Source organism: Rhodnius prolixus, unplaced genomic scaffold (assembly GCF_049639745.1).
Source record: "Rhodnius prolixus isolate KJV_2025 unplaced genomic scaffold, Rpr scaffold_2, whole genome shotgun sequence".
In the NCBI taxonomy this organism is placed as follows: Eukaryota; Metazoa; Arthropoda; class Insecta; order Hemiptera; family Reduviidae; genus Rhodnius; species Rhodnius prolixus.
The window spans coordinates 47,573,550-47,599,734 of record NW_027411592.1 but is presented as its reverse complement, the minus strand read 5'-3'; the positions used below and the strand labels follow the sequence as shown (position 1 = coordinate 47,599,734).

Here is a 26,185-nt window from a genome sequence, read left to right as displayed (position 1 = left end):
AAGTATAGGCACAATGTTGAATGTATCTTTATATGCGCAGTGACCATACATAATACGACCACTACAGCAGCAATGCAATAGAATAGAATTAGGGCAACTGTTACTATCGCCTAACCTGTCCATCCGTATTTTATTAATATCAAGAGTTTAAATTTGTATTGTTAAAGCAGTAATGAAGTTGTAAATAAGTGTTCGTACCTTTTATTTTAATTTTTATTATGTGTGTTTAAATAATATTTCATATGTATTCTCATTCCTCTTACTAAATAAAAAATATCTTTTAGGATGCAAAAATAAGCATGAAGAGGGCTTACATTAAAGGTATTTTTTAATACTTTCTGTCACATTATTCTTTCTTAAAAACATTTATGTTATTTATTTATCGTGATTGATTTCAAATAAGAATTTTGGTTTTCTAACGTTAAAGATTCAGTTTTGTTAATTTCTAGTTCTTTTTCAAAATTTTCATTTGTTATTGCAACTACCTTGATCATGTTGCAAATAATAAACACAATGAATTAAGAATGGTTTATTGGTTGCTAATAGTTCATTTAACACGATTTTTATTGAAATTCATTTAGACAAATGATTAGTCATAATGGAAATGATATCATAGTTTTAAGGGGGACTTGAAGTATTAATTGTTCCTTTTTACAGTTTTAATTTCATGATGGATTCACCCCCATCTTGTTCAGCATGGAATGGTTTATCGCATTCAGGGAATAGACAATTTCTCATTAAAAGCACTTCTCTTTCAAGTGGATTAGAGGTGAGTAATACTCACTGAGTATATTTAACTCTGAAGTTATTTCGCATTACAGCCTTAACAGAAAGTAGATATTTAGTCTCAAGACAGATTTAGACAATTTAGAAATGTTTATGTAAGTCGTAGTCCTGAAAACAGACATTACACTAAATTCGAAAACAATAATGATAAGTAGGGAAGGGATTAGCTATGAGGTTAGCATACTGGACTCCCACGCGGAGGTCCCGGGTTCGAATCCAGCAGCTGACCCTTAGATTTTCTCTTCCTAGGAGCTTCTTACAGCTCACTGTCCGGTGATGGACAGTGTTGTCTGTAACGAGAGAACACTGTCCGGAGGCCGGCAGTGCACTGGAAAAAGCTCCGGGCGCTAATGACCTCAGCTGTTGATGCGCCAAAAAAAAAAAAAAAAAAAAAAAAAAAAAAAATAAGTACAGGCATGTTCAAGCATTTAGCAAAAACTATTATAGTAAGAATTCCACGGTATTAAACATCATATTTTAATGAATACCTTTTTGAATGTGAAATAAAAGAGTTAAACCAACAAAATAAACTAATATTTAGACTAAATACTTGATAGCATCGTCTTATTGTGGTGCTGCAAAAATTAAATTCGGGCATCATAAACTTTTAAGATGAATTTACTCAAATAACATCCCTCAAAACTCCATAAATTCAAACAGGTTCAAATAATTTAGTAATCAACATTTAAACAATTTGCCCTCAGTACGTTGAGAGCGAAGATGAAAGATCTTACTGTGACCAAATAGAAGAGTCCGTCTGTGACGAAACTAATTTTCTTCCACCAGAAACTTCTTGGATTGCTGATATAGCTCCTCCACCAGAGTTTCAGGATAGGCCTGCTTTCTCATCAAACAGGTCACACAAGTAAGTCATATAAATAAATTTTCTAATTCTGTCTCTCTCTTCTTTAAAGAGCTAGGCAGGGATTAAACGGAATATCTATTGTACTAACAGTAAAATATGTAATCAATGTATTTCTAGATCCATATGTACCAAAAAGCTTGAGTTTAAAAGTTTCTTAAAGTGTCTGCTTAAATTCCCTGTTTGTTTTTGTTCCGGGTTTGTGTAAGTCTCTAACTCTTTTTTTTTTCATTAGATATTTTAATTTCTCTAAACCATCGGTATGTTATCTCACTATCAACTTAAAATAATATTTCTCTACTAATTTTCTGGCCTATTCTTTTATTTCTTCCAGGGTATTAAATCTATCTGTAAGTAGAGAGACATTTATAAGGCCTTCTGCTTTATTTTAATGAGTTTAGAGATAAAAGCTTTTAATTCTATTTTCTAATTAGTACTTATTTATTCCTTTAAATGACTAAAACTTATTTTGCATTAAGTTCCTTATTTACGATTCGTGAGTCTTCAATTTATTTTAAAAAAAACCTAATTTTTTAAGTGAAAACCTCCACTTACGTTAAATTTTAAATATTTCAAGCAAGAGATAAATAAATAATAATAATTATTATAATAATAATATTTTGTTTAGCAAGAGAAAGGGTACCAGGCGCAAAGTTTGGACTCCTCCGTTGTTATCACCTGGTATATCCATTTCATCGTTGGTACGTCCTTCATCATCTCACAATTCATTAACGTTTCCTCCAGCCAACAGAGTCGACGATTCATCTTTTATTACGTCGGCCATGTCTCATGATGCATTACAAGATTTATATAACGTGCCTTTAGACAGCGATATATACGCTCTGCCTATTGACACGGTAACAAACTGCGGTAGTAGTAATCATAACAGGAGGAACAGGCATGCCAGGTAAGCCTTACCTAAACGATTTTCTTTTACTGCAGTTATCAGATGTTCTAACAAAAATGTTTTATTGGAAGTTCTAACGAAAATGTTTTCTTAAAACTTCGAATAAATTGAAATATGCCAGCATTGTGTAATTTATAACGTAGAACGGTCTAGGTGCTCCACAATTCCATAAAATTAAAGTTCCCACTGGAAAATTAGAAACTAAACAGAGAATTCACAAGCACCACACTACATTCATAAAAACATTTTTGTTGCTTTTTCACACAAAAACAAAAGTAAAATTCCTCAAGTTGCATTCCCGATTAACTAATAAACTTGTTTAAACAAGCAAATTCTATTTAATTGTGATTAATATTATTCAGAAGAAATTGCGCTGAAATGTACCCCCCGGACCAAAATCAATGGTAAAAAACGCAAAAAACGTTTACAGCTCTATATGATTATATGACAATAAAATCGTTAGATTTATATTCGAAAAAAAAGATAAATTGTGACTTAAACCTTGTGGAGCTTTTACTAGAAATATTAATTTTGAACTTAGGGAAGGAATTAGCTGGGTGGTTAGCGATCTTATCTTGAGTTTCAACGCAGAAATCATGGTTTCGAATCCAGCTACTGGCCCTTAGATTTTCTCTTCCTAGCAGCTTCATTCAGCTCACTGTCCGGAGGCCGGTAGTGTTCTTGAAAAAGCTCCGGGCGCCTATAACTTGAATCGTTGACGCGCCTTAAAAAAAAGAAGTAAATGTATAAGTTAATATATATATATATATTGAACTTTTTAATTTTTTTCTACTTGTATGATGACTCAAACACTACTTTGACTTTATTTCTCCTTTTAAGAGTTGCATGTTGCTTTCTTGCTAGAAATAAAAAGTAAAAACAAAAGTTGAATTTGTTTTATAAAATATATAATTTGTTTGTTTACATATTGAATAATTTTATTGGCTTTATTTCTTTTTAAATTTTCGAAATTGGAAAGTTTCACTCACAAAGATATCTATATATTTTAATTACTAAAAATGTAAGGAATGAGTAAATTTTATGTAAAAGTTAAAAGAAAAATTTCTAATTAACAAATATTGCAGGCAGCATGGCAAAAAAAGAAGGCGCCAGATGGACGTAAGAGTAACAGAAGTACAAGTTTTAGAGCGTCAGCAAAAAGACAAGTGGTGTACTAAAAGACATTCAGCTCCTGAAAGTTCAGAACCGGTACATATGACTTTGCAGGAAGTAAGGCAGTTTCTTCATACCCTGTATGCGGGCACTGCCGCACATCAGAGTAGTAGTTCCGAAGTGAGGGCGACTGGAATTGTAAATCAAAGCAAGAGAAAGCATAAAAAGAAGAACGCAGACGATAAAACAAACAATAATAAACAAAATTCCAATAAGAATAGTATTTCACATATGTTGAAACAAACTTTGTGCAATATGTTTCGAATGAGAAGGCCCACCGTCGTAGCAGGGCCAGCTGTAACAGGCACTGTTCAGGTTCACAAAGAGACCGAAGACAGTTTGCTAGTACTAGATGTACCTCCTCCATTTTCTGAACGAGCTTTGCCTCCTCTGCCTGATAAATCACCCATACCTACTCTGATTGCTCGGCACCAAGATGATAATGCTATCGATTTTGCCGCCAGCATTCAAAAAGTCAAAGATGTAAGATAAAAAGAAACTTCCTATTTTAAAATATAATTATTTAGGTTAGATATGTATGTAAGTAAGCATTAGCTATATAGTAACGAAATATCATAACTTTCAGTATGGATGGTATTGGGGTCCAATCAGTGGTGAAGCAGCCGAAAAAGTTTTGAGTAATGAACCAGATGGTTCATTTATCGTCCGAGATTCTAGTGATCATCATTATATTTTTTCGTTAACATTTAGGTTAAATGGCTGTGTTCGTCATGTTAGAATAGAACATGATCAGGGTAATTCTTGTTTTTCAATTAAAACGATCAGATATATTTATTGAAATTCACAAAATGATTTACTAATATAAGTACACATAATATATTAAAACCTGCAGGACAGCTGTGTAAATGTATGTATATATAATTTTTTTTTTCAGGTAACTTCAGTTTTGGATCTTGTACAAAATTTAAAAGTCAGACTATAGTAGAATTTATTGAAACTGCTGTTGAACATTCAAGAAGTGGCAGGTATTTATTTTTTTTGCATAGAAGGCCAGTTTTAGGCCCAATGAGAGTTCAGCTTCTTCATCCAGTATCAAGGTTTAAGCATGTTCAGAGTTTACAGCATCTTTGCAGGTATTTAAAAAAAAAAGTTTTCTTAAACAATGTTTGGGTGGGGATAGTCTTTAAATTTCCAAACTTAAGGATGATGATGGTTGCTTAGAGATCAAATAGGGCTTCTCATATTTAAACTTTATTTAAGTATAAAATTTATTTATTCTTTTTTGTGCGTAAAGAACATTTGTTCTTTAGAAAAAAATTAATATATTGTCATATAGTTAGTATTTGAAGGTGGCAAAATTTTAAAAAATAACTATTACAAATTAATATAAAAAATTGAAAATAGATTAAACAAATATTTATAAAAGAAACTATAAAAATTACCAATTTTATTTAATTTAAACAGTTTTAAGTACAGTTAATAAAATAATTCAGTGATTTAATATAATTAAATTAGGTACCTTGCCCATTCAATGTACTCGTAAATCTGCCTAGACCTTCCATCATATCACTTACATAAAGTAGTTTAATCTTTGTCTGCTCAATTCTAACTTCTCCTATCGTTGAGTTAAGCTCCACACTACTTCGTCGCAAGGATGGCAAGGTTTATTAAAGTACAGTATTATTTATATTGCCAAATTGTTATTAAAATGTATAGCCTAGGTTTAAGACTGTCAGGAGAATTATATTACAATATTATTATTACAATATCACTAATTCAATACGGGACAATTGGAAGCTGCAACTTACTCATTTTTTGGACGCAATAAGTTTCCGCTAAGTTAGAAGTCTCGTTCTTTTGAAGCGATCCATTCATCTATCTAACTTTGGATGATTTCACAGATTCATTTTCCGAATCCATTGATAATGTGGGTAATCTACTCTTAAGGCCCTTTTCTTAAAAAATGAAATGTTAATTTAACTAACCTTTACCATATCTGTTCTAATGAAAAAACTTAATTAAGTTCAAGTTAATCCACTTCTTCTTAGTATCGCTATTGAAATAATTTATTTAATTTCAGCTACAATTAATTATTTTAAACTTTTAAAAGGCTAGCAGAAGATATTAAGAAAAAAAAGAAAGTTACCCTCTCATATTTAATTGTGTGCTTGTAGATTTTTCATGTCTCTCTCTTAATTTTGATTTTATTTTTATTTTAGGTTTGCAATAGTGAAAGTAGTAAGACGTGATTTAATACCATCGTTACCTTTGCCGAAAAGATTAATTGAATATTTAAGTGCACCACAATACTATTCTGAACAATTTTCTGATCAAGAACAGCCATCGTCTCCACCATCTCTACACTTAATTTCATTCGTTCCACCAAATTAAGTGAAATATTTACTTTAATTTTTATTTATTTATTTATTTATTACTATTTTTTAAAATCAAGGAATTCACATTATTCTAATCACTTCATTAGATCTCATTCTTTCCTCAACTTCTTTTGGTGAAGTTCCAAAAAAAAAATAACTTAAATGTTGCCTTTATTATTAGTAAATCTAAATGTTCCTAAGTTAATTTCATTTTCTATTTTAATTTAATATGTATTGTATTTAAGCCATTCTACATGCCTTTAACTGATCCATTTCTGTCATAAAAGGTAAAATTTCAAAAATGATAAAATTTTGAAAATGTCGGATTTCTACGTTTTTTATTTCTTCCTGATTCATGTTTCATAATTAAATAACAGATTTCGTTCAGCTGTGTTTCATTTTGTTGCATCCGTCTAGATTAAAAATAGTACATTTTGCTTTAAGTTTCAATTGAATGAATGAGTAACAGGAACAGATTGAGATGTGTTTTGAAGAATTTACTCACCTAGAAATAATATTAAACCGAAAGTTTGTTTCTAATTGTGGAAATAAACCCAAGTTTCTTATTTCAAATCATGCTTTGTAATTGTTAAACGCCTGATTGTAATTAAATTAAAAAAAGTAGGGTTTCCAAGCCTGCACGTGTTTTCCAAATAACTTTGGAAAATGATCTTATAATACTTAAATTTGCATTCAACGGAATACAATTATTTATTCAGATCTTCAAATTTCTGCAATTCAATCAAACGCATTCAATTAAGAATTTCTCGAGCAATAATACATTAATAACTTGGATCTTAATTATGTCGGTGTAATAAATAACATTCATACATGAGCATCCATTTGACTTTTTTTTTATTAAATCTGAAGTTTTAAAATTTTGATTATTTAAACTTTTAAAAAATCTTGCTTTACGCGTATGACAGCACATCTAAATGAAAATTAATAGCCATTAAATTAAGTAGAAGTTCAGCACAAATAAACAAAGAGTAATAGTTTATTATAAATAAATTAATTATTTTACAATCCCTATTATTAGCAAGTAAGTTTTTTATCGTATCATTCAGAAGTTATTGACAATTTTATAATAAAGTGTTTGTTAGTTTTAATACGATTGTATTTATTAATCATAATATGACTGTTCTGCAGCCATTGTGTGTTCAAGGTAGATCGCTAATTCTAAAAAAATATAATTCAAAGACATTCTCCTGTCGTTAAATGTCTTAAACTTATTAGGGAGTAGGTATTATTGTAGATAAAATGGTAGGAAATAAATATAGAAAAGTAACGTTCTAAGTAGTATCAATAAAAATGCCCGATTGCCTGATCGCCTTAAAATGACCTTAGTAAGTTGACGATGAATATCTTTTACTTTTTTCCATTTAGATTTTAAATTTCCTTTTCTTTGCTTGTTCAAGAGATTGAACGGTTGCTAGCCTCATTTGTGCAAAAATAAAGTGCTTACTTATGTACAATCACTATTCACTAAATCTCCTGTATAAGTCTGTTACACAATAAATTGCCATGTCTGCAGAACTTTCCTTTAAGATGAGTAAGAGACATTGAAAAATAAAAATTAAAACTAAAAAATATATTATGAGAAAGAAATAATTAAATTGAGAAAGATAAATATGTCTTAAACTTCTCTCCCAAATCTTCATCGTTCCTCATTTTTTATTTAAGCTGAAAGCTAATTTGTTAAGTTATCTATTTCATCTGCATGGCCGAATATTTTCAGGAAATTCCACAGTCGATTTTCTACCCCTTCCGTATAATTTTGTATCTCAACAATTTTTGAAAGTCAACTTAATTTTTAGTGTCTTGATAATAAAATATGGATTTTTTAAATTTGGTTAAACTTTTAATTTCGTGAATTAATAATTTATTAGTTTTACAGGATAAAAATATCTTTCTTCCAATAAATAAACAATATATAAATTTACACACAATAAAATTTTAGACACCTTGAAAAATTGGTCTAATCCAATTGAAATCCACTTAATCACAGGTATTGCAATTCTCCCCATGGTAAAATCCTACATAAGATAGTGGTTTCCGAGTCATAGTCACTAACGTGAATTCAAATTACGGAAATAATGCACAAATTTATAGGTAGAATGTCGAATAAAGGCAATACATATTATTCTGCACTTAAATTCATATAAATAGTAATTTAATTTTATCTCAAACTCAATAAATAAAATAATAATAATCATAAAAATAAGGAAGTGTTTAGGATAAAAATGAATTCTAGCAGCACAGTGGTAATATTCTAACAGAATTATATTTATTTTTCAGTTTTATAAGCGAAAATGAAATAATACAAGAACAAATGTCACTGCAAATTAATTTTTTTCTAGCATTTATCTCACATGTATTAGAATGTTTTACCGTTAGTCAATAATTGCAAAATAAAAACTTAATAATACAATGAAAAAGTACATTGTGATGTCGAAAAACTAGTCTCTCAAAATAATTTTGTTAGATTAAATCCTAGTTAATTGTGGTTATACCAAAGTATATTTTAAAACATAACTAACAAAAATTATGTAAATCTTATTTGAAAAGAATAAATCCATGAATAATGTTTAAGTTTTTGAGTATCAAAATTAATGCTTAGGTTAAATTTGTATGTATGTAAATTTTTCTTGGATATATTTAGTTTGTACATATATTAGTTGCCATTACAAGTTTGCCACATTTATTGTTAATTAATTTATTTCTTCTTGATAGACACTGTTTTTAACCCTGAATAATTTTCCTAAAAATTTGGGTTTTGAGATATTACTGTATTAACTTCAGTTTCTTTTATACCTTATACTATTACTTTTTTTCCAAGAAATATAAATAAAAGTTGTAAACAATTCTAAGAAATTGAAAAAATGCAAGTGTAGTGTGAGATAAAAGTTAGTTGAAGTCAAATTCTTTACACCATATTGTTGAATTAACCTCCGTTGATAGTACAAGTCCGAAAATTTAGTTAAGAGTACAAAAAACATGCTTGTTACTATAGATAAAATCAGCGATATTATCATCACTGCTGACCTAACCAAATTTTCGAAATATTGAGTTCAAGCTACTTTTGGTTTTTCGTTTGTAAGTGAATAGTGCTCACATACATTTATTGAATATAAAGGTCACTTTCTAAAAACTACTTTTTCGAATTATGGGACCTCGTGTATTTCCGGTGAACATTTAGTGTAGAAAATTTGACCGATTCTAATACCTTAAGAGATAAGGTAAGAGATAAAAAAAAAAAAAAAATGTGCCAAGCTTGCCTTAATCGCGATTCTGGCTTGAGTTAGAAATATTAGAGCTGTTTTATCGCAAAAATAACATCTCTCTAAGTTACTGAAACCTTATGAAAGAAAAAATAACGTCATGTATGCCGGGATTGCTTGTGTTCCATATAAATTGTAAGATTTCGTTTTGCAATGGTTGTAACACAAATTAAAACATTTGGAAAGTAGGGGTTGTTATAATGTTGAGGCTGCGCCCTTTATCGTTTTACTGGCCGTAAAGTCAAAGAAGATTAAATCGATGAAACTGAATACTTTGATTCTTAGTAGTTTATTACGTGAAAATATCTAGATGACTATGTATAGATTTTTTGTTTAAAACAAGTTGTAAGCCATATCATACCAAATACATTGTTTCTAATATTTCTTCATTAAACAAAGGGAGATTTATTGATTTAAAATGAGTTTCAAATAAATAAACATTGGAAAAGAAGTTCAAAAGAAAATATTTGTAATTGTCGCTCATAGCGATTGTAATTTGTCTTTGTAAGCTCATCTCACTCTAGTGTATTCTGTTATTTACATTTTGCGAGAAAATTGAGAAGTTGAGGTGTTGATACATACATATCTCAGAATTACCAAAGCTTCTTGACTATTAATTATATCCATTATTATCTGAGTTTAAATAGAAATCCATATGTTTATTTAAAGTTATTGATTTTACTGATAGCATTTCAGTAATTTATTTTCATGTTTGTTTTTTTTTTTTCTGACATTTTTCTGTTTGTTTAAACTTTTGGTTAGTTCTCACTGCATTTAAAAAAAAACAAACAAAAATTAAAAAAAAGTAATATTTAAATTGTGCTGATTGCGAAACATTTGCTTTGTAAATAACACCAATAATTTAGTTGAAAAAATTGTGATCCTAGAATAAAGTTTTTGTATTTACGGTTTTATTTATGCTATTTTTTAATTTCTTTTTTTTTCTTTTAAAGAAAATTAAATTAGTTGTAACTTTTTTGTTGTTTGGCTGTTGATATTTTGAAGTTATCTTCAGCAGAAGCTACATTGAGAAATTCAAGTTTCAGCTTACGCTCCAAATTTGTGTGAATATTTTTATTTGTTCAACGATTCGAATCCCTTTGTTATCTGTTATTGAGAACTTGACACAAAAAGTTATAAAACTTTCCATCATCATTTGCTGTTGATCACTATATATTTGAAACTTATTTACTTTAAAAAGTGGTGTAGATAGTGACGATGGACAGAAATTAAAAACCATATCTGAATTAAAAAAATCACACGAAGAACAAATAAATAGAACCCAAACATGTATTTAGTAAGCGTGACAATGTTTTGACAATCATGTAAAAATCTTTTATATTTTATAACGCTATTTGGATCCACATTTACTGATTTAACATATCATGTTTATGATGTTTAAAATAATTTGATAAGTTAAAGCAAATGCTTAACCTTTTTTCTTTTTACAGAGGCCTGTCATATTTTACGAATGGTACTAAATAATAGTATTACATGTGTAATCTCTTTATATATAATATTACATATTTGTTTAATCATAAATTTATTTAAAATGAGCAATAATAATATTCACTCAACCATTTTTAGAATAGTTTATACTATGTTTAATATCCATTTTAAAACATTGTCTAAAGTTACAAAAACAAAAGTGCATATACTGGTTATTTGGTTGAATATGTGTGGATTATATGGAAACAGTAGTAGTTATGGAACTGATTTCATTTTGCAAGAAGTATGAACTAAATTATAACTTTAAATTTTTTTTTATTGTAACAGTAATTATGAAAGACTGAAGTAATAAAATAGTACACAATACTTATTTCCACCGAAGTCATTGCTTTGCACTTTCATCCACATGCACTTGCAAAGAAGGTCTCTCCTCATATTTAAGAATGCAACGTTATTTTTATTATTTTAAGGTGGTCACATATTGAATGTCATTCATTAAAAATTAAAAAATAACCAAGTTTGCATTGAAAACTGGGTTATATGAACAATAAATCCTGTTGGTAATTAAAAGTTAAGAGGCCTGTACTGGGGCTTTAAAAAGTAATAATATTAAAAAAAATATTTCTTAAAATTTAGCTCTAGTTTTGATGAAGGAGCTTATAAATTTAACAGATTAGTAGAGCCTTGGTAAATATTTATTTTTAATACGAAGTGCCACAAAAAATACACTTCTTCGGGTCTTGTGATATTAAACATCAGGGATATTCTTTGCTAACAGGAAATAAACGATTTTCATTGGCATTGAAATATAATCTTGTGAACTTAAAGTAAGGTGTTCGTTATGATGTTAGATATGTCAGTTTCAATATTGTGAATTCGTAATAAAAAGGATGAAACAACTTTGTTTTTTTCTTTTCTTTTTTTTTTAACATGAGACTTAGTATGTGATATCTCTTTGAAAAAGAATTCATTACTGCAACTTATGGTTAACCCTGAAATGATAAATTTTTTGAGACAAAACAACTGTTGTGATGAAATAATCGAACCTTGTAATTAATTTATTTGTGGCCTATACATTAAAAAGTAAACTAAAAAACCACATCATAAACTTTCACAATTCATGAAGTAAATAAAGAACGACTGTGGTTTCAACAGTAAGTGCTCTGCACTTTTAACATTCACTATAAGGCAGCAAACATTGTGAACTGTTTACAATTCTGTGAATTTTTTCCTATCTTGAATTCTGATTTTTACAGGCTTCTTCTGAAGTCCTAATTTCAATTGTTTCGGAAAAGCCTTAGTCTCAAGAACTCCTTCTTTATTATATATACAAAAATCATCTTTAGTAAATACCTTGAGAAATGAAAAGTACGCACATAGTTAAGAATCTTAAATAGATTTTGGTAGATTCCTCCAACACATTAATCGAAGAAAAATAACGATTATTTTTAAACTAAGCTTCTAACATTGATAAATCTGTTCGAAAAGGCTTACCATACGTTCCGTTTTGAATTTAAAATTTTTATAACACAAAAGACTGCGTACCATCATAGAGATAAATAACAACTTCATGGATAAAAGATCATTGCTGAATTAAGCTTTCTATCGTCAGAAGTTGATTAAAAAATATAACTTAGAATCTTAAGAAAATAAACTAAACATTTTTGAGTGAATAAATTAAAAAATGCATTTATCGCGAAAATGAAATAAAATAAAATATTCCTGCAAGAAAATCGAATCAATTTTAGGTCATGGCTTAGCTACGTTTTAGCAGAATGTTCAAGGAAAAGATGTCTTTATTTTCATCCAGATTTGAAGATAGGAACAATGATTGAAACACTAATATCAAAGAAAAAACAAAACAAAAACCATGTATTTTCTTAGACAAAATATATTTTCGAATTCTATTTTACATACAATTATTTAAAATTGTAAAATATAAAAAATACTTGCCCTTCCGACGTTTTTGTACCAGTTTCTAAAAATGAGAAAAAAACTGGATGCTATGGCTTTTATAAGTTAAATATTTTTTTTAGTAGAGTAATTGTACTAAGTAAAATTGGGAAACAAGTAGGAACATAATTTTTTTTTTTTTTTAAATTATTTTATACGTAGTCACAGTATTGAATATATTAGTTGTATTAATGTGATTTTAAAAAGGAAAAGATATAAGAAATTTTTCAATAAATGAAGAAAACATCGAAGAAAATATAAAAGTGCATTCAGTAGTAAAAATTTAATTATCCATGGAAAAGTCTTAAAAAAATAACTGAAGTAGTTTATTCTCTTTAATTTCTTAAATTAAACAGGGATTCCAAGAGTCTTTCGCACAATCCTTTCAGCTATTCTGTTGAATTCTTCCCTGTTTTCTCGCCACATCTTGGCTGCATCAACATTAGCTCCACTTTCATCGTTTGGCTCTACAAGCATTCACATATTCAATTTTTAAAAAAAATAAATGAAAGACAAAATTAGATATTATTGAACTGTATTTAGCAATAGAAGAAGTGGCATTTAAAGTAGCTAATAGTTTGGGGCCTGTTGTACTGTGGGAAGTTAGTCAGTTAGTATGGCTATAATCAGAATTATTCGTTATTTACAGCGATAACAAGATAGAATCAATTTAAGCATGCAAAGCTATTTTTGTTTATGAACCTGATGAATCGATCTCTTCGCAAAAAAAAAAAAATTTAGTAGTAGAATTAAGTCGCATAAGAGGGAGATGAAATCGGTCACCTATACGAGATGCCCTCCCTTTTCACCGAAGGACCGCCACAGTGGTGAAAGCATCCTATTTAGGAGAGGATAACCCCGAAATAAAACCGCGGTTAGATAGAGCTCAAGAGCCGTGATAAAGGCAGTTTATTGATGTAGGGCAGCCCAAAATCAAGATCCAGGTTGGAGGTTGGGTCTTGAACCCGCAACCAAATCTTGTTCCAATTCTCTCACTATGAAAATAGAATTGCTGGATTGCCTAAAAGGAAACGACTTGGCGGAACATGGACTAACGATTTCAGATTTGTGGCTGGCATGTTCTTTCCCCTTATTAACACGGTGCTCTGAATGTTCTATTTTTATTTAGAACAATTATAAATTATTGATATTTAATTATATCAAGTTATAAAATATAATATATATTATAATACATATATTATATACATTATATTATAATATATATTATATCAGAATAATATATTTATAAATACCAGAATTTCTAGAAGAATTGTAAAAAAACAATGATGAGACTATGAATTCCCACCAAATTAATAAGGCCCGACATGGCTGCACCAATAGTCGAGTAAGGATGTAAGATCTGTCAAACAAATTCAAATGCGACCGAGGCATAAACTTATTCATGCCATCCCTTTAACCGTTTTGGAAAGAATAGTTAGAGATGCCAGATTTAAAACCAAGGGTACAATATTCAATAAGAGCATGCTAATCCTAGCGTACTCCGATGACATTTGCATTATTGGTGAGTCTTCAAAGGCTTTAAAAGAAACTTTTGATTTCTTGAACCGGTCAGTAAGAAACATGGGGCTTGCAGTTAATGAGAACAAGACCAAATACTTTATAACGTACGCGAGAGAACACAGTTCACTACCTAGGACCAACGAATACAACTTTGGAAGTGTATTTAAATACCTGGGATCAGAGTTAACGGCAGATAATGTTGTAAAACAAAAGCTCATAGCCGCCAATAAATGCTATTATGGACTACTGAGGTATATGAAAAGCCGAAATTTACACAGGACCATAAGGTACTTTAGAACAAAGGGTTCATATGCTCTGTTCTGAAGAATGGAGCTGAAGTATTGACATGACCAAAACGACGGAGTAAAAGCTACTAATCTTTGTAAAAGGATTCTAAAAAAACATATCTGGGCCCATGGGTGTACATACGTTACAACGAGGAACTGGGGCGAGATAATATTCGGAAGTCCACATTGACAAACCAATCTCGTTCCTAGAAGACTGCTGTTCGGTTAACCAGGAAAGAAAGAAAGATTGGCAGGCTGAAAATAAGTTGGCTCCATAACGTCGTAAATGATACAAGACGCTACATTACCGGGATTCTCAACTAGGAATAGAGATATGGTATGGAATTCTTGAACCATTTTTAGAGTCAAGGGATTACAGTTAAATCGCTTTAGAAAAAAAAAATGCTACGACAATGATTGACCGTCTGATCGATTGTTTTAAAGTCAATATTTAACGATTTAATACCCAAATGATTTTTAAATTAATTGAAAAATTGAACGAACTAACAAAGAAAAAAAATATATGTACATAGGTACCTGCTAACATACTAACAACAGAAAGCAATATTTTCTCAACACTTTGAACAGGGCTCCATCTCTCAGCACTTGATTCATATCCCATTGGATCATCACCGGGGGCATGAAGAATTGAAATGCAAACTCTTCCATCGGCATAAACTATAAAGTTCATCTAGAATAAAATGACTGTGTACCTAATATTAGAAGAAGCATTTTAAAAACCATTACTACTACAATTTTTTACTGTCCTATTAGTATTTTTATAACTTATGGCCATAGGAGATCATAACTCACTATTTGGATGGAACATTTCACACATAAATTGCATTTTCGGTGGACTTAAAGGATAATCTGGCGGAAAGAATAATTTCGTAGGGAAAACACCGCCTTCAAAACATGTTCCTTCAGGACCTCTAAAACAAAGTATATAAAAAAATAATTCTATTCTTAAGGTAATTTTAAATACCTAACATATTACCATGACACATACGTAATAAGCGCATCCCATTCAAAAAAATTTTCTTCATGAACTGGTCCTGCGATAATACCTTCTGGAGGATTAATCGTTAGTTCTGTAACATATTTTATTTACTTGCTTTTATATAAAATTAAGGTTTGTATTAATTTTTGGAGTTTTGAAGTAGTAATCACAACCGTTAATGGGTGCCTAAAACTGAAAAATCATTAACTTGCTAATGAATTGGAAAAAGGTGGTATCTTTTTCATATGAAGCTACTTTTGTCTTGAATCTGACTCTGTAGACTCTTCTTACGCTACTTTCAAGTGACAATGGGAATACGCTATAGCTAGCTCTCTCCACAATAGAAACCATAAAATTACTACTGATCAAAGTTTGTTTAAGGTGCAGTTGTTAGGCTACAATATTTATTCCTAATCATCAAATAAACGCCGACATTTTCAAACTGGTTTGTTAACTTTCACATGTAGGAGGACAGGACTTTTTTTGGAGTGAACTCCTGACAATGCACACCAACATCTATTAATAAATTTTCAATAGATCGGTTGCTTATTGCCAACGCCTATTCATTTCAATGCTATTTATCAGCATACATGATGTTTAAACTTCAACATTAAATTATAATACCTGGTTATTACTATAACACAAACTTTAATTTTCATTACTAAAAACAGTTAAGATGATTAATAAGAATTGCTTTTCATAGAATTTTTATTTTATTGAAACATCATGGTCATTCTTAAAATCGTATTAACTAGTATTTTTTTTTTTTTTTTTTGCAAAAGATAGAAGGAACTTACGTTTATATTCAGCCATTAACCTACGCAAAGCAGATCCGGCCATCACTACAATGTTAAAATGTAACTAAAGCTGAAAATAAAGTAAGAAAGGTGATTAAGTACTAAAATTTTCTTTTAAGAGACAATTGTGTCAATTATACCGTATGTCTAGGATGAGGTTTCAAGAAAGTAAAGAATTAAAATATTGCATGGATCATGATTGTTGTCATGTAATGGGCGGTTGCTGAACGAATCATATAAAGGTTAGAGAACGAATATTTCGTTTTCAATTTTAATATTATAAAAGTCTACCAAAGTAATATATGTAAACTGTAAAACATATTTGTTTTTTGTGCCAAAAAAACAGTATTCAGAAGAATCTAATAAATAGATTTCATAAAAAAATTAAGATAAATAAATAAACGAGAAAATGTTTAAAACAATTAATTCAGCATAGTTAGGAAACATATATATTTATTTACCCGTCACTTGATCAATAATTTTAAAATAAATTTTTATGGACAAATTTAAAGATTCACTGAAGACTGGAGAATTACTTTAACTTTAAAATGGTAACCTCGAAACCTCGTGGTTTGGATTTTGATGTGGGACAGACGGTATTAGATGGAAGACGCCGCTTATGTGGACTAAGTTTTCGTGTTTACGTTTTAATTAGTATCAGCTTAAGATGTTGGTGCTTTTTGAGACTGCGGCAGGCTACGCTTTTTTTAAGGTGGGCTACATATATGTTTATTACGAAGTTCCTTTTGATTATACTTGTTATTATTTTTATTCAAGTTACTCAAAATTGTTTTTGCAATTGCAATGAAGTTCTCTCCTTGTCCTTGTATTGCCGAAATTACTCATTTTTTTAAAAATATCTTTTTGCTTATCTTCATAATTATTAGATAACATAAAACAGTGTTAGTGTATACAAAATAAAACATGCGATATAAACAATAAGGTTTTCTTTTTATGAATAAGTTTATTTATCCATTTCGGGGTATTTCATGAAGAATTGTCAATATTCTCTTCACGAATATTCAACTTGGAAAGTTTCTTGGCGTTCGTCTTATGTATCCGATGCAAAATTAAATTTACCAGCTCATTACTTTCGGGCAAGATCTTGTTGTAGCAATTCAAAACGGAAAAAGTCTGTTTAGTGTTTCAGTGAAACACATTGTCTCTATATTTTGCTAGGGCGCAAAATATTTAACTCTCCCGATCTAGTCGATAAGCCGCCTCATTGCTTAACGTCACAAGCACTAGAGCAAACATGGGGCTTGTGATTTAACTAGTCATCTTTTTAAAATCACGTTAATATAAACTTAAGAGAGTAGGCACCTGTTCTTAAAATATATACAACGACTCTTCAAGAACATTATTTCACATGTTGAATAAAAACAAAAAGTAATTACTATTGGTTATATGATAACGTTTAAGATTAGTTTAATTTCTGCTTATTTTAAGTAGGAAGTAATACCAATTTTTATAATTTTCTACAATGTAATATTTTATTTCTGACTTGTAATTCCAATTGCAGTTGCTGGATGAGAAGAAGTTGTCGAAAACTGAAAACCTTTATAATGATTTTCAATCTCCAGAAGGTGCCAATCAAATGTGAGTTATTCTATTTTAATTTATGAAACAAAGTATTCTAAGCACTTGTGTAATCTTTCTACTTTGAGTTTTCTTTAGATTTTAAGTGATATAAAGTTATTAGTACTTTATATTTTACTTGAATATTATGTATTGTCCTTATTCTTTATTTTTGAATTGGAAGAGATCATCAACAATGTTCGTGTTTTATTTTGAATACTTTGACATCAGTATGTTTAAGAATAAATTTTCAGATTAAATGTAAGCATTATAAAACGATTATTTATGTACGCATTATAGGTATAGAATTCTAGAATAGTATATTCATACGTTCTATCGAGACCTAGACCTAGACTAAACATTTTGTGATTTTCATCACACCCTTTTGTTGTAGCGGCGTTCCTTTTACCGCAGGAACCCAGAACTCTTCATCATCGTCAAATAAAAATTATGGAGCTAGCAACTAACCGTCCCTTTATAGGAAAAAGTAAACAATTGAATAGAAGATATAAAAGATGAAGTGATATTTAAAACTCTTGTTTGCTTTTAAAAACAGTTTCTGCTTTTTCAAGACAAACCAATTAGTGCGTGGTAAAGTAGCAATCTAAAAAGAATTTAAAAAAAAAAATTGTTTGTGAGTTATGGGCAGTTCTCCTTCCCTAGCTAAAAAGTATTAAATTCTTTGAGGTTTAAAGTGGTCCAACATATTCAAAAATGGAAGACTCAAATGTTCCCGCACTCACAAATTGTGTAATGCCACCGTCTGATTTTTCTTTAAAAAAAAAAAAAAATTAAAAAACTAACTTGAATAAATCAAGATTACCCTGGGTTGAATTTCAGAAAATTTGTTCACTTGGCACATTAATTTTTTTCCAAATTCATGTCAATAAAAGTTCTTGCTATAACTTCCGTAAATGGAAGCAAGAGTTAAATAAAGTAGATATGACTTTTTATGAGAAGTACTAGTTTTATGACATTAGTGGGTTTTGGTACTCTTTTCCCAAAATCAGTCCATCTAGTGGTTGCAAAGGTTTTCGGTAATGAAAAACAAAATTTATTATTTGAGCTATCCAACACAATTATTATTATTATTATTATTATTTTTTTGCAGTGTTAAATTAAAACATTTTGAAAAGTTTTCCGATACGACACAAGCTTTAGCTGCAACGGCTGCAGCAGTGGATGGAAAGCTTAACAAAATTTTAAAGAAGGTATGTGTAATTGTACGGATTCCTCTACTTTTCTTGTTAATGAACTGCAAAGTCAATTTGATCGTACATTATAAAAAACAGTGCCTGATTTAGCGACTGTATTAACTAGAAAATTAAGTCTTAGCTCTATCATAGTCTTAGTTGTGAAGTCTTGCTCCGACGAATCATGAACATTAGGAAACAGTAAGTATACCTTCAGAGCATAATTAACCCATTAACTGCCAAATTTTTTAAATGCATTTTTTTTGCTCTATCATGTTTAGTTTGAGTCAAAATTGTCATTAATAAGTGAAATTTATAAAATAATGCATTATATAAAAAAATAAAAGGTTTTTTAAAAAAGTCCCATTTGGGGATCGTGGCAGATTGGATGTTCAAAACTGAGTACAAGTTGTTACGTCTTATTGAAGCATCTATTTATTAGCTCTGTGGATTTAACGGGTTTTCTTATTTGTAATAGAAAATTTAAAAAAAAATTAATAGAAAATAGATTTGAATGATTATCAATGATTGAAATATTTTTCAATATGACGGAAACACCCTAATTTTCAACTTGAAACGCACCGTTTTGTTTGCCTTCGTATTATTCAGCACGAAAACAGTAACCGGTTGCAATGACCCCTTGCTTGAAGCCAAATCGTATTGGTTTCCCTCTTATAAACTGATTCAAAAAGTGATGACCGTAATATCGCACCATCTGTACATCCTTGATCTGATTTGGTGGGACATAACTGACAGTGTCTGGTTTCATAAAAGAGGACGCTACAGAAAAATTACTGGAATGAAGCTCTAATATCTCCAGGACATCCTTTGGTTGGCAATGAACTAATTCATTTTCGTCAATTTCTTCAACATCAGAAACAATATCTAGTAAGTCCGGAGGCTGTTCAACAATATCTATTGTTGAATCAGTATCAGACTCAAAGTCAAACTGCTCTAAAAAGTGAAGGCCCTTTACTCCTTCTTCTAGTTCACTGAATGTATAAAATTATTTGGTTTCCATTTCTATAAATAAATACTAAAAGTATTCTATAACTCGGAAATTTGTTCACCCTATATGCCACGATCCCCATTTGGGGATCACTGTTCAAAATCCATTTTCTCTAATTCTCTAAATTATTTATGGAAGATAATATTGTTTCCTACAACTAGAACCTTTGAATTAAGTGTGCTAAAACGCTTAGTTTAATTATTACAAAAATAACTGAGAAAAAACAAACTTGAAAATTAACATGGCTGCTATGAACGACTAACCTGGAAATTTTCACTTTGTTTTCTTATTGACCAAAAACTAGGCAAGAAAATGTAAATGTTTACCATCATTACAGTATACTAATTACTGCTCTAAATTAATTTGTTATTTGCAGCCAAAAAACAGTTCTACAAATTTTTAAAAAAATGTATAAAAAAATATCCCCAATTGGGGATCGTGGCAGTTAATGGGTTAATAAGGTCCCTTGCTCTCCTAGAAAGTATCTTATCGCATTTTAAACACTATCAAATAGTATATTTATATTCATTTTTGCGTATTTATTTCTAGGCCTTAAAGAAAGTTTTTAAAGAAACTCAAGATGAACTTTTGATAGCAGATGCTAAATTGGGCAATGCAATTAAAGACAAATTTAGTGTGTCGTGTATTTCAAATAATAGTGTGCAGGAATTGTTAAGATGCATCAGGTCGCAAGCAGAAAGCTTGCTTTCAGGTCTACCACAGAAAGAAATGGCAGCAATGGCTTTAGGTTTAGCCCACAGGTAACCTTTAAAAATATTTTATTAATCTGTAGTGCAAATAAGTTTTTTTTTTTTTTTAAATTAGACATTATAGCTTAGTATATAATAGTCTCCTTAACCCAAATTCTCGCTTTCTGAATCATCTTTCTGCTGGTAGCGATTACATATTAGAGAGAAGAAATGAAATATATGTATGCAGGATGATCCCTGTTATTAGTTTGGCCGTGTTAATATAAGTTATGCAAATTTTGAACGAGGCCTTCGTAATCTTGAAGAAATCCAGCGACAACGCACTTAAAATTAACTGAGATTTTGATTCAGAATGACTGGAAAAGACCTCTTGTAATACGGTGTTTCCAAACATAACACTGTCTTTAAATTCCTGTTATGATTATGTTTTTTGATTGTGGGTCATTTTTTAAGCTATGTAAAAAATCAGCCAATGAAGAATGGCTATCGAAAAATCACCACAAGGGAAGAGAAATTATTGTCTATTTCAGTCTTTTTTGCCGCGCTTTTGATCAGGGACAGGCCATCTTCAGGGCGGCGAAACATAGATCCCAGAATTTTTACACTCGAATTTATGACAATAATAATAATTTAAATGATTTACCATATTGTTTATATTATTTTACGAATTATTTTTTGATATATGCTACATGTTTTTTTATGCCTTAAAATTACTAATTTCAGATCTTATGTTATTATTTTTGTAACCCCCGTACTACTGCACTTGTATTGTTAGTTTTAACACTTATGTATTAATTAATACTTTCTTAAACATGCTATCTGTTAGAGGAGAATGAATTCTGGCTTGAATTTTTTTGAATAATTTAATTTTAATTAGTTTCATTTGATTTTCCAGCTTATCTAGGTACAAATTAAAATTTAGCCCGGATAAAGTGGATCTTATGATTGTACAAGCCATCAGTTTACTTGATGAGTTAGATAAAGAATTAAATAATTATATTATGAGGTGTCGTGAATGGTACGGTTGGCATTTTCCGGAACTTGGCAAATTATTGACTGATAATGTCGTGTTTGTTAAGGTTATTAAGTTAATAGGTAATATAATATTTAGTAAATGATAATTATAAAGTAGTTTTATGTAAAATACATTTCAGAACAGCATAAATAAATTAATTTACAACTGTAAATTTCGTAAATTACATTTTCACTAAAGATTATCTTCCCTATAAATATTTAAGGTACAAGAGAAAATACTACTTCAACTGATTTGTCAGATATTTTACCGGAGGACCTAGAAGAAAAAGTAAAGGAAGCTGCAGAGTTATCGATGGGGACCGAAATTTCTGAAGACGACATCTTGAATATTCAGAAACTTTGTGATCAAGTAAACATTTTAAATTAGGAAGTTCCTAACACTAACTATACTGAAAGAGTTATTAAGTTTGTATATTCATAGGAAATGGCTCTAATTATTTTTCTTTAAACTTGAAATTATTACATTCTTCCAGAAAAATTCGGTTCTCTGAGTTAATAGTAATAGGATTCAAATATTCCGAGTTAAAAGAAAATTTATGAGTCAGTTTCTTGAGAATAGTGTTAAAAAAAGTCTTGTAGCTTTGCATACCAGCTTATTTAAATATTATTTAGTTGGTGTCTTAAATGTTTTAAATTACAAGAAATGATAAAAACTTAGAACTTTCTATTTTTTATTCTAGGTGTTGGAAATAAGCAATTATCGTGGGCAGCTTTATGAATATTTGAAATCTAGAATGATGGCAATTGCCCCAAATGTTACCATTTTATTAGGAGAATTGGTAGGAGCCAGGCTTATATCCCACGCTGGTAAGTATATTTTAGAATTTCGTGCTTAAAAGTTTTAGTTCAAGCTAACATTTACGAATACAATTTTCAACTTCATGTCTTTTACTTTTTAAAGGTTCTATGCTCAATTTGGCCAAACAACCTGCATCTACTGTACAAATACTAGGTGCAGAAAAAGCTCTGTTTAGGGCTCTTAAAACTCATAAAGATACACCTAAGTATGGTCTTATTTATAGCAGCAGCCTCATAGCTTCTGCAAGTGTTAGAAACAAAGGAAGAGTAAGTTGAATGTTTTGTTTCTAAAATTTTAAAAGAGTTAACTAGAATGTTTGTTATTCCAATGTTTAAATGTTCTAACATATTCCCCTATCTTTATAATGAGTTTCTGCACCAAGAAACTTGACTGAATGAAAACTCTTTTGCTATAATTAGCTTAAAGGATACCTTTCTCAATAACCTAGCTAATTTGAATTCATATTTAACGAAGATGTTGGAAATATTATTTCGAGTCTTAGTTTCTTTAAAGCGACACAGAGGATATCATTCTGCTATGTGTGAGCTACGAGTTGCAACATTGCTATCAATATTAATAAACCTTTTCCCTTACTTTGCTGTGTGCCTTTTATCAGAAAAGACTGCTTTGTTTTGCTTGTTAAATATTAAAAGGATTCTGAATTATTCATACAAATAAAATAACCGTTTATTTATTTAATTTTTTTAAATAGATATCCCGCTCGTTAGCAGCAAAAACAGCTTTGGCGTGTAGATTTGATGCACTTAGTGACAGTGCTGATGCAAATCCAGAACTTGGAGTAGAGCACCGAGCAAAGTTGGAAACTAGGTTACGAATGCTTGAGGAAGGAAATCTTCGAAAAATATCTGGAACTGCCAAAGCAAAAGCCAAATTTGAAAAATATCAAGTAAAAAAGTGAGTTGAAGTAAAAAATACTACTTAAGAAAAAGAGAATTTCGGTATTTGATGGTTGGATGTTTTTCTCCTTATTTTATTTCCAGAATTATTTCCGGATCTAATTCAAGAAAATGTTTTCGTTTTCAGAGAAGTTCTGCATTACTCAGCTGCAAATGATGTGACAGTTCCAAATCAAAAGAGAAAACATGAAGATGTAAAACCAGATATTGAAGAACTTGCAGTAGAAAGTGTAGCAGGTATAATTCAGGAATGAAACTCTTTAATTCATAATTTTAACCACCTTCAGATTGACAAATATTCTTACTTAATGTCCTTGATTTTACCTGTCGTAGCGAATAAAATCAAAGATCTTATCCAGCACTGCGAACCTAACCTATAATTTTCAACCATTCTTATTTAAACCTTGTTTTATGATTTTAACATTATAGGGTTGATGGTAATGTAAAATATATAAAGAATTATAATTTGACATTAACATGAAATCCTAGAGTCATAATTGCAAGATGTTGATCTTGATTCCTATGGACTTTATTAGGAAAATTCAAATGGAGCTTTAATTAAAATATCTATTTCTGCCATATTTTTCTTTATAGAGTTATTTTATATTATACTTCTGTGAGAAGAATCGACTTAAATAATATATTTTTTTTTACTTCGCTTGTAGAAACCCCACCCAAAAAAAAGAAAAAGATAAAACAAGAAATTGAAGTTCAAGATATTAAGGAAGAAGTGGAATTTACCGAATTAGCTGCTGAAGAAAATGAAAAAAACTTAAAAAAGAAAAAGAAAAAACGCCAAAATGAGGATGTCACTGAAACGCTTATCCAAACAGCAGATGCCGGTTAGTTTACTGTCATTACATTATTGTTACTCTCAATTAGTCTTCTCTCTTCTAACAGTATTCTAAATACTGCTTTACTTTCACATAAAATTATTCATTACATAGTTGATTTCTAGGTGGTGGAAGAGGTGTATTGATGAGTATTTTACAATGCCGATTGGTTGGCACAAAAATTTACAGATTTCTCTCCTGCATTTTCTATAATCTGTTTAATTATAAGATCGTTAGGGGCCACAATAGCCGAGTGGTTAGACGCGAGGCCCGGCCCGCAAAGCTAAGATGTATTGTGGTACTGGGTTCGATTCCCGGTCTTGGCCTTGGATTTTATTTTAATGGTGTATGTTTGCTAGTAGCCTCCGACCATGAAGCCTAATTTAGGAAGTTGGACGTAAAATCAGCCTGACTAATAGGCATTACTTTATTTATTTTTTTATAAGCTCGTTTGGGTGGATAATTACAATGAAATAATGTTGCCTGATCCGATTAAAAGTTGCAGCGTTATCAAAACCTTTTTATTTAATATTATTTCAAAGTAGTCTCTTTTCTTAACTGGCAGCTGCGCTAAACATAATTCCAATCAAATTTGAAGTTTTTATACATTTTCACTCATTTTATGACTCAAGGGCAGGTAGAGGAATATCAAAATTTTTGTGATTAGCATTTTTATTCTTGCATCATTTGCGGTTCATTTGAGAACAATTATTTAAGCATTAATCCTCATAGACTTTGGGAAGGGACTGAGCAATGCTAAAGAAAATTAAGAGCAACGTATGCCAAGTTTAGGAAATATGCACATGAAAAAAAAAACATTCAAATTTAATATTGTCCATAATTTTCCTGATTGTTTTTTGTTCTCGGGCCAGATCTTTTTAGAGCTGAAGTATGTTTTTTGCAATTCAGATTTATTTTATTAGTTAAACTCAGTGTGTGATTCAGAATCTTCTAATACTTTATTGTATATAATTCATTATATATAAATTATTATTGATATATTCCTAAGCATTTAAATGAATCATATTATATCACCCATATTGGTTCACAACAAAATAAAAAAAAAAATCTAAATTGCAAATAAATATTTCCATTACCGCCCAGAAGTTGATCAATCTCTTGGTCTGAATAGTGAATTTGGACTGTTCTTACTCTGAATTAATGTGTTTTATCCTTTTTTGTTAAAGAAGATCTTTGCGAAGAGGAAGCGCCAATTGAAAAGCAGAAAAAGAAAAAGAAAAAGTCGCTTCATCAGGATAAGTAGAACTGCTAGTTGTTAGTTTTAAGATGGTTTTATACGAAACTATATATTTTTAAAGAAGTATATTTACATGCATTAAGTGTGCAAAACTCTGAAGAATTAAAAAAAACATAGATTTTTTTTTAAAAAAATACAATGTAAATAAATGTTTCTTTTAAGTAAATGGCAATATTCATTATTTTTCCTTTGCACAATTATATAAGATAATCAGTTCCGAAGTTCATTCACCCTTTTCTTTTCATCAGCGCAATCAACAGTAAATCAGTTATTGATGAATGAAAGAAGAAAAAAATCATTTCTGTTTTCTATTTGCTTATTTTCGTATTATTTGTCCAATTTCTACACACTGCTCCATAGAAATTGCCTAGTTTGCTTAGCTCGTTCTTAAATTCGAACAATGAATCACTTTGTATTGTTAACTATGTAAACTCCCTTAATATATCTGCAGTTTAACGTTATCTAGACAACTGGAAAGGAGTACTGCTGAAACGTTTTCTA

General features: G+C 30.0%; 3 protein-coding genes across 5 annotated transcripts; 2 read left to right on the top strand and 1 right to left on the bottom strand.

Annotated features, from left to right (window-relative positions):
* The first annotated feature begins 51 nt into the window (after positions 1–51).
* On the top strand, positions 52–11,693 carry LOC141449783 (uncharacterized). Of its 2 annotated transcripts, XM_074119560.1 has the most exons (10): positions 52–190; positions 285–321; positions 658–769; positions 1,491–1,651; positions 2,277–2,555; positions 3,641–4,211; positions 4,315–4,483; positions 4,624–4,822; positions 5,909–6,080; positions 8,363–11,693. In XM_074119560.1, exons 3-9 carry the CDS (start codon positions 668–670, stop codon positions 6,078–6,080), a joined length of 1,653 nt encoding a protein of 550 aa, XP_073975661.1. In that variant the 5' UTR covers positions 52–190; positions 285–321; positions 658–667; the 3' UTR covers positions 8,363–11,693. The 2 variants fall into 2 exon arrangements, with proteins under 2 accessions (XP_073975661.1, XP_073975660.1); XM_074119559.1 differs by having other exon boundaries at positions 5,909–11,693.
* A 946-nt stretch (positions 11,694–12,639) lies between these two features.
* Positions 12,640–16,584, bottom strand: Ubc7 (ubiquitin conjugating enzyme 7). Its single transcript, XM_074119564.1, has 6 exons — positions 16,493–16,584; positions 16,353–16,422; positions 15,565–15,646; positions 15,369–15,487; positions 15,093–15,233; positions 12,640–13,214 (listed from the first exon to the last, which is right to left on the bottom strand). Exons 2-6 carry the CDS (start codon positions 16,393–16,395, stop codon positions 13,096–13,098), a joined length of 504 nt encoding a protein of 167 aa, XP_073975665.1. The 5' UTR covers positions 16,396–16,422; positions 16,493–16,584; the 3' UTR covers positions 12,640–13,095.
* A 305-nt stretch (positions 16,585–16,889) lies between these two features.
* nop5 (nop5 ribonucleoprotein) lies at positions 16,890–25,850 on the top strand. 2 transcript variants are annotated; one of them, XM_074119563.1, is made up of 12 exons: positions 16,890–17,064; positions 17,875–17,951; positions 19,042–19,141; positions 20,682–20,893; positions 21,738–21,937; positions 22,081–22,226; positions 22,558–22,684; positions 22,779–22,942; positions 23,389–23,591; positions 23,721–23,830; positions 24,259–24,435; positions 25,617–25,850. In XM_074119563.1, the coding sequence occupies exons 1-12, from the start codon at positions 17,020–17,022 to the stop codon at positions 25,688–25,690; spliced, it is 1,635 nt and encodes a 544-aa protein (XP_073975664.1). In that variant the 5' UTR covers positions 16,890–17,019; the 3' UTR covers positions 25,691–25,850. The 2 variants fall into 2 exon arrangements, with proteins under 2 accessions (XP_073975664.1, XP_073975663.1); XM_074119562.1 differs by having other exon boundaries at positions 16,891–17,064; positions 25,614–25,850.
* Positions 25,851–26,185: the final 335 nt, after the last annotated feature.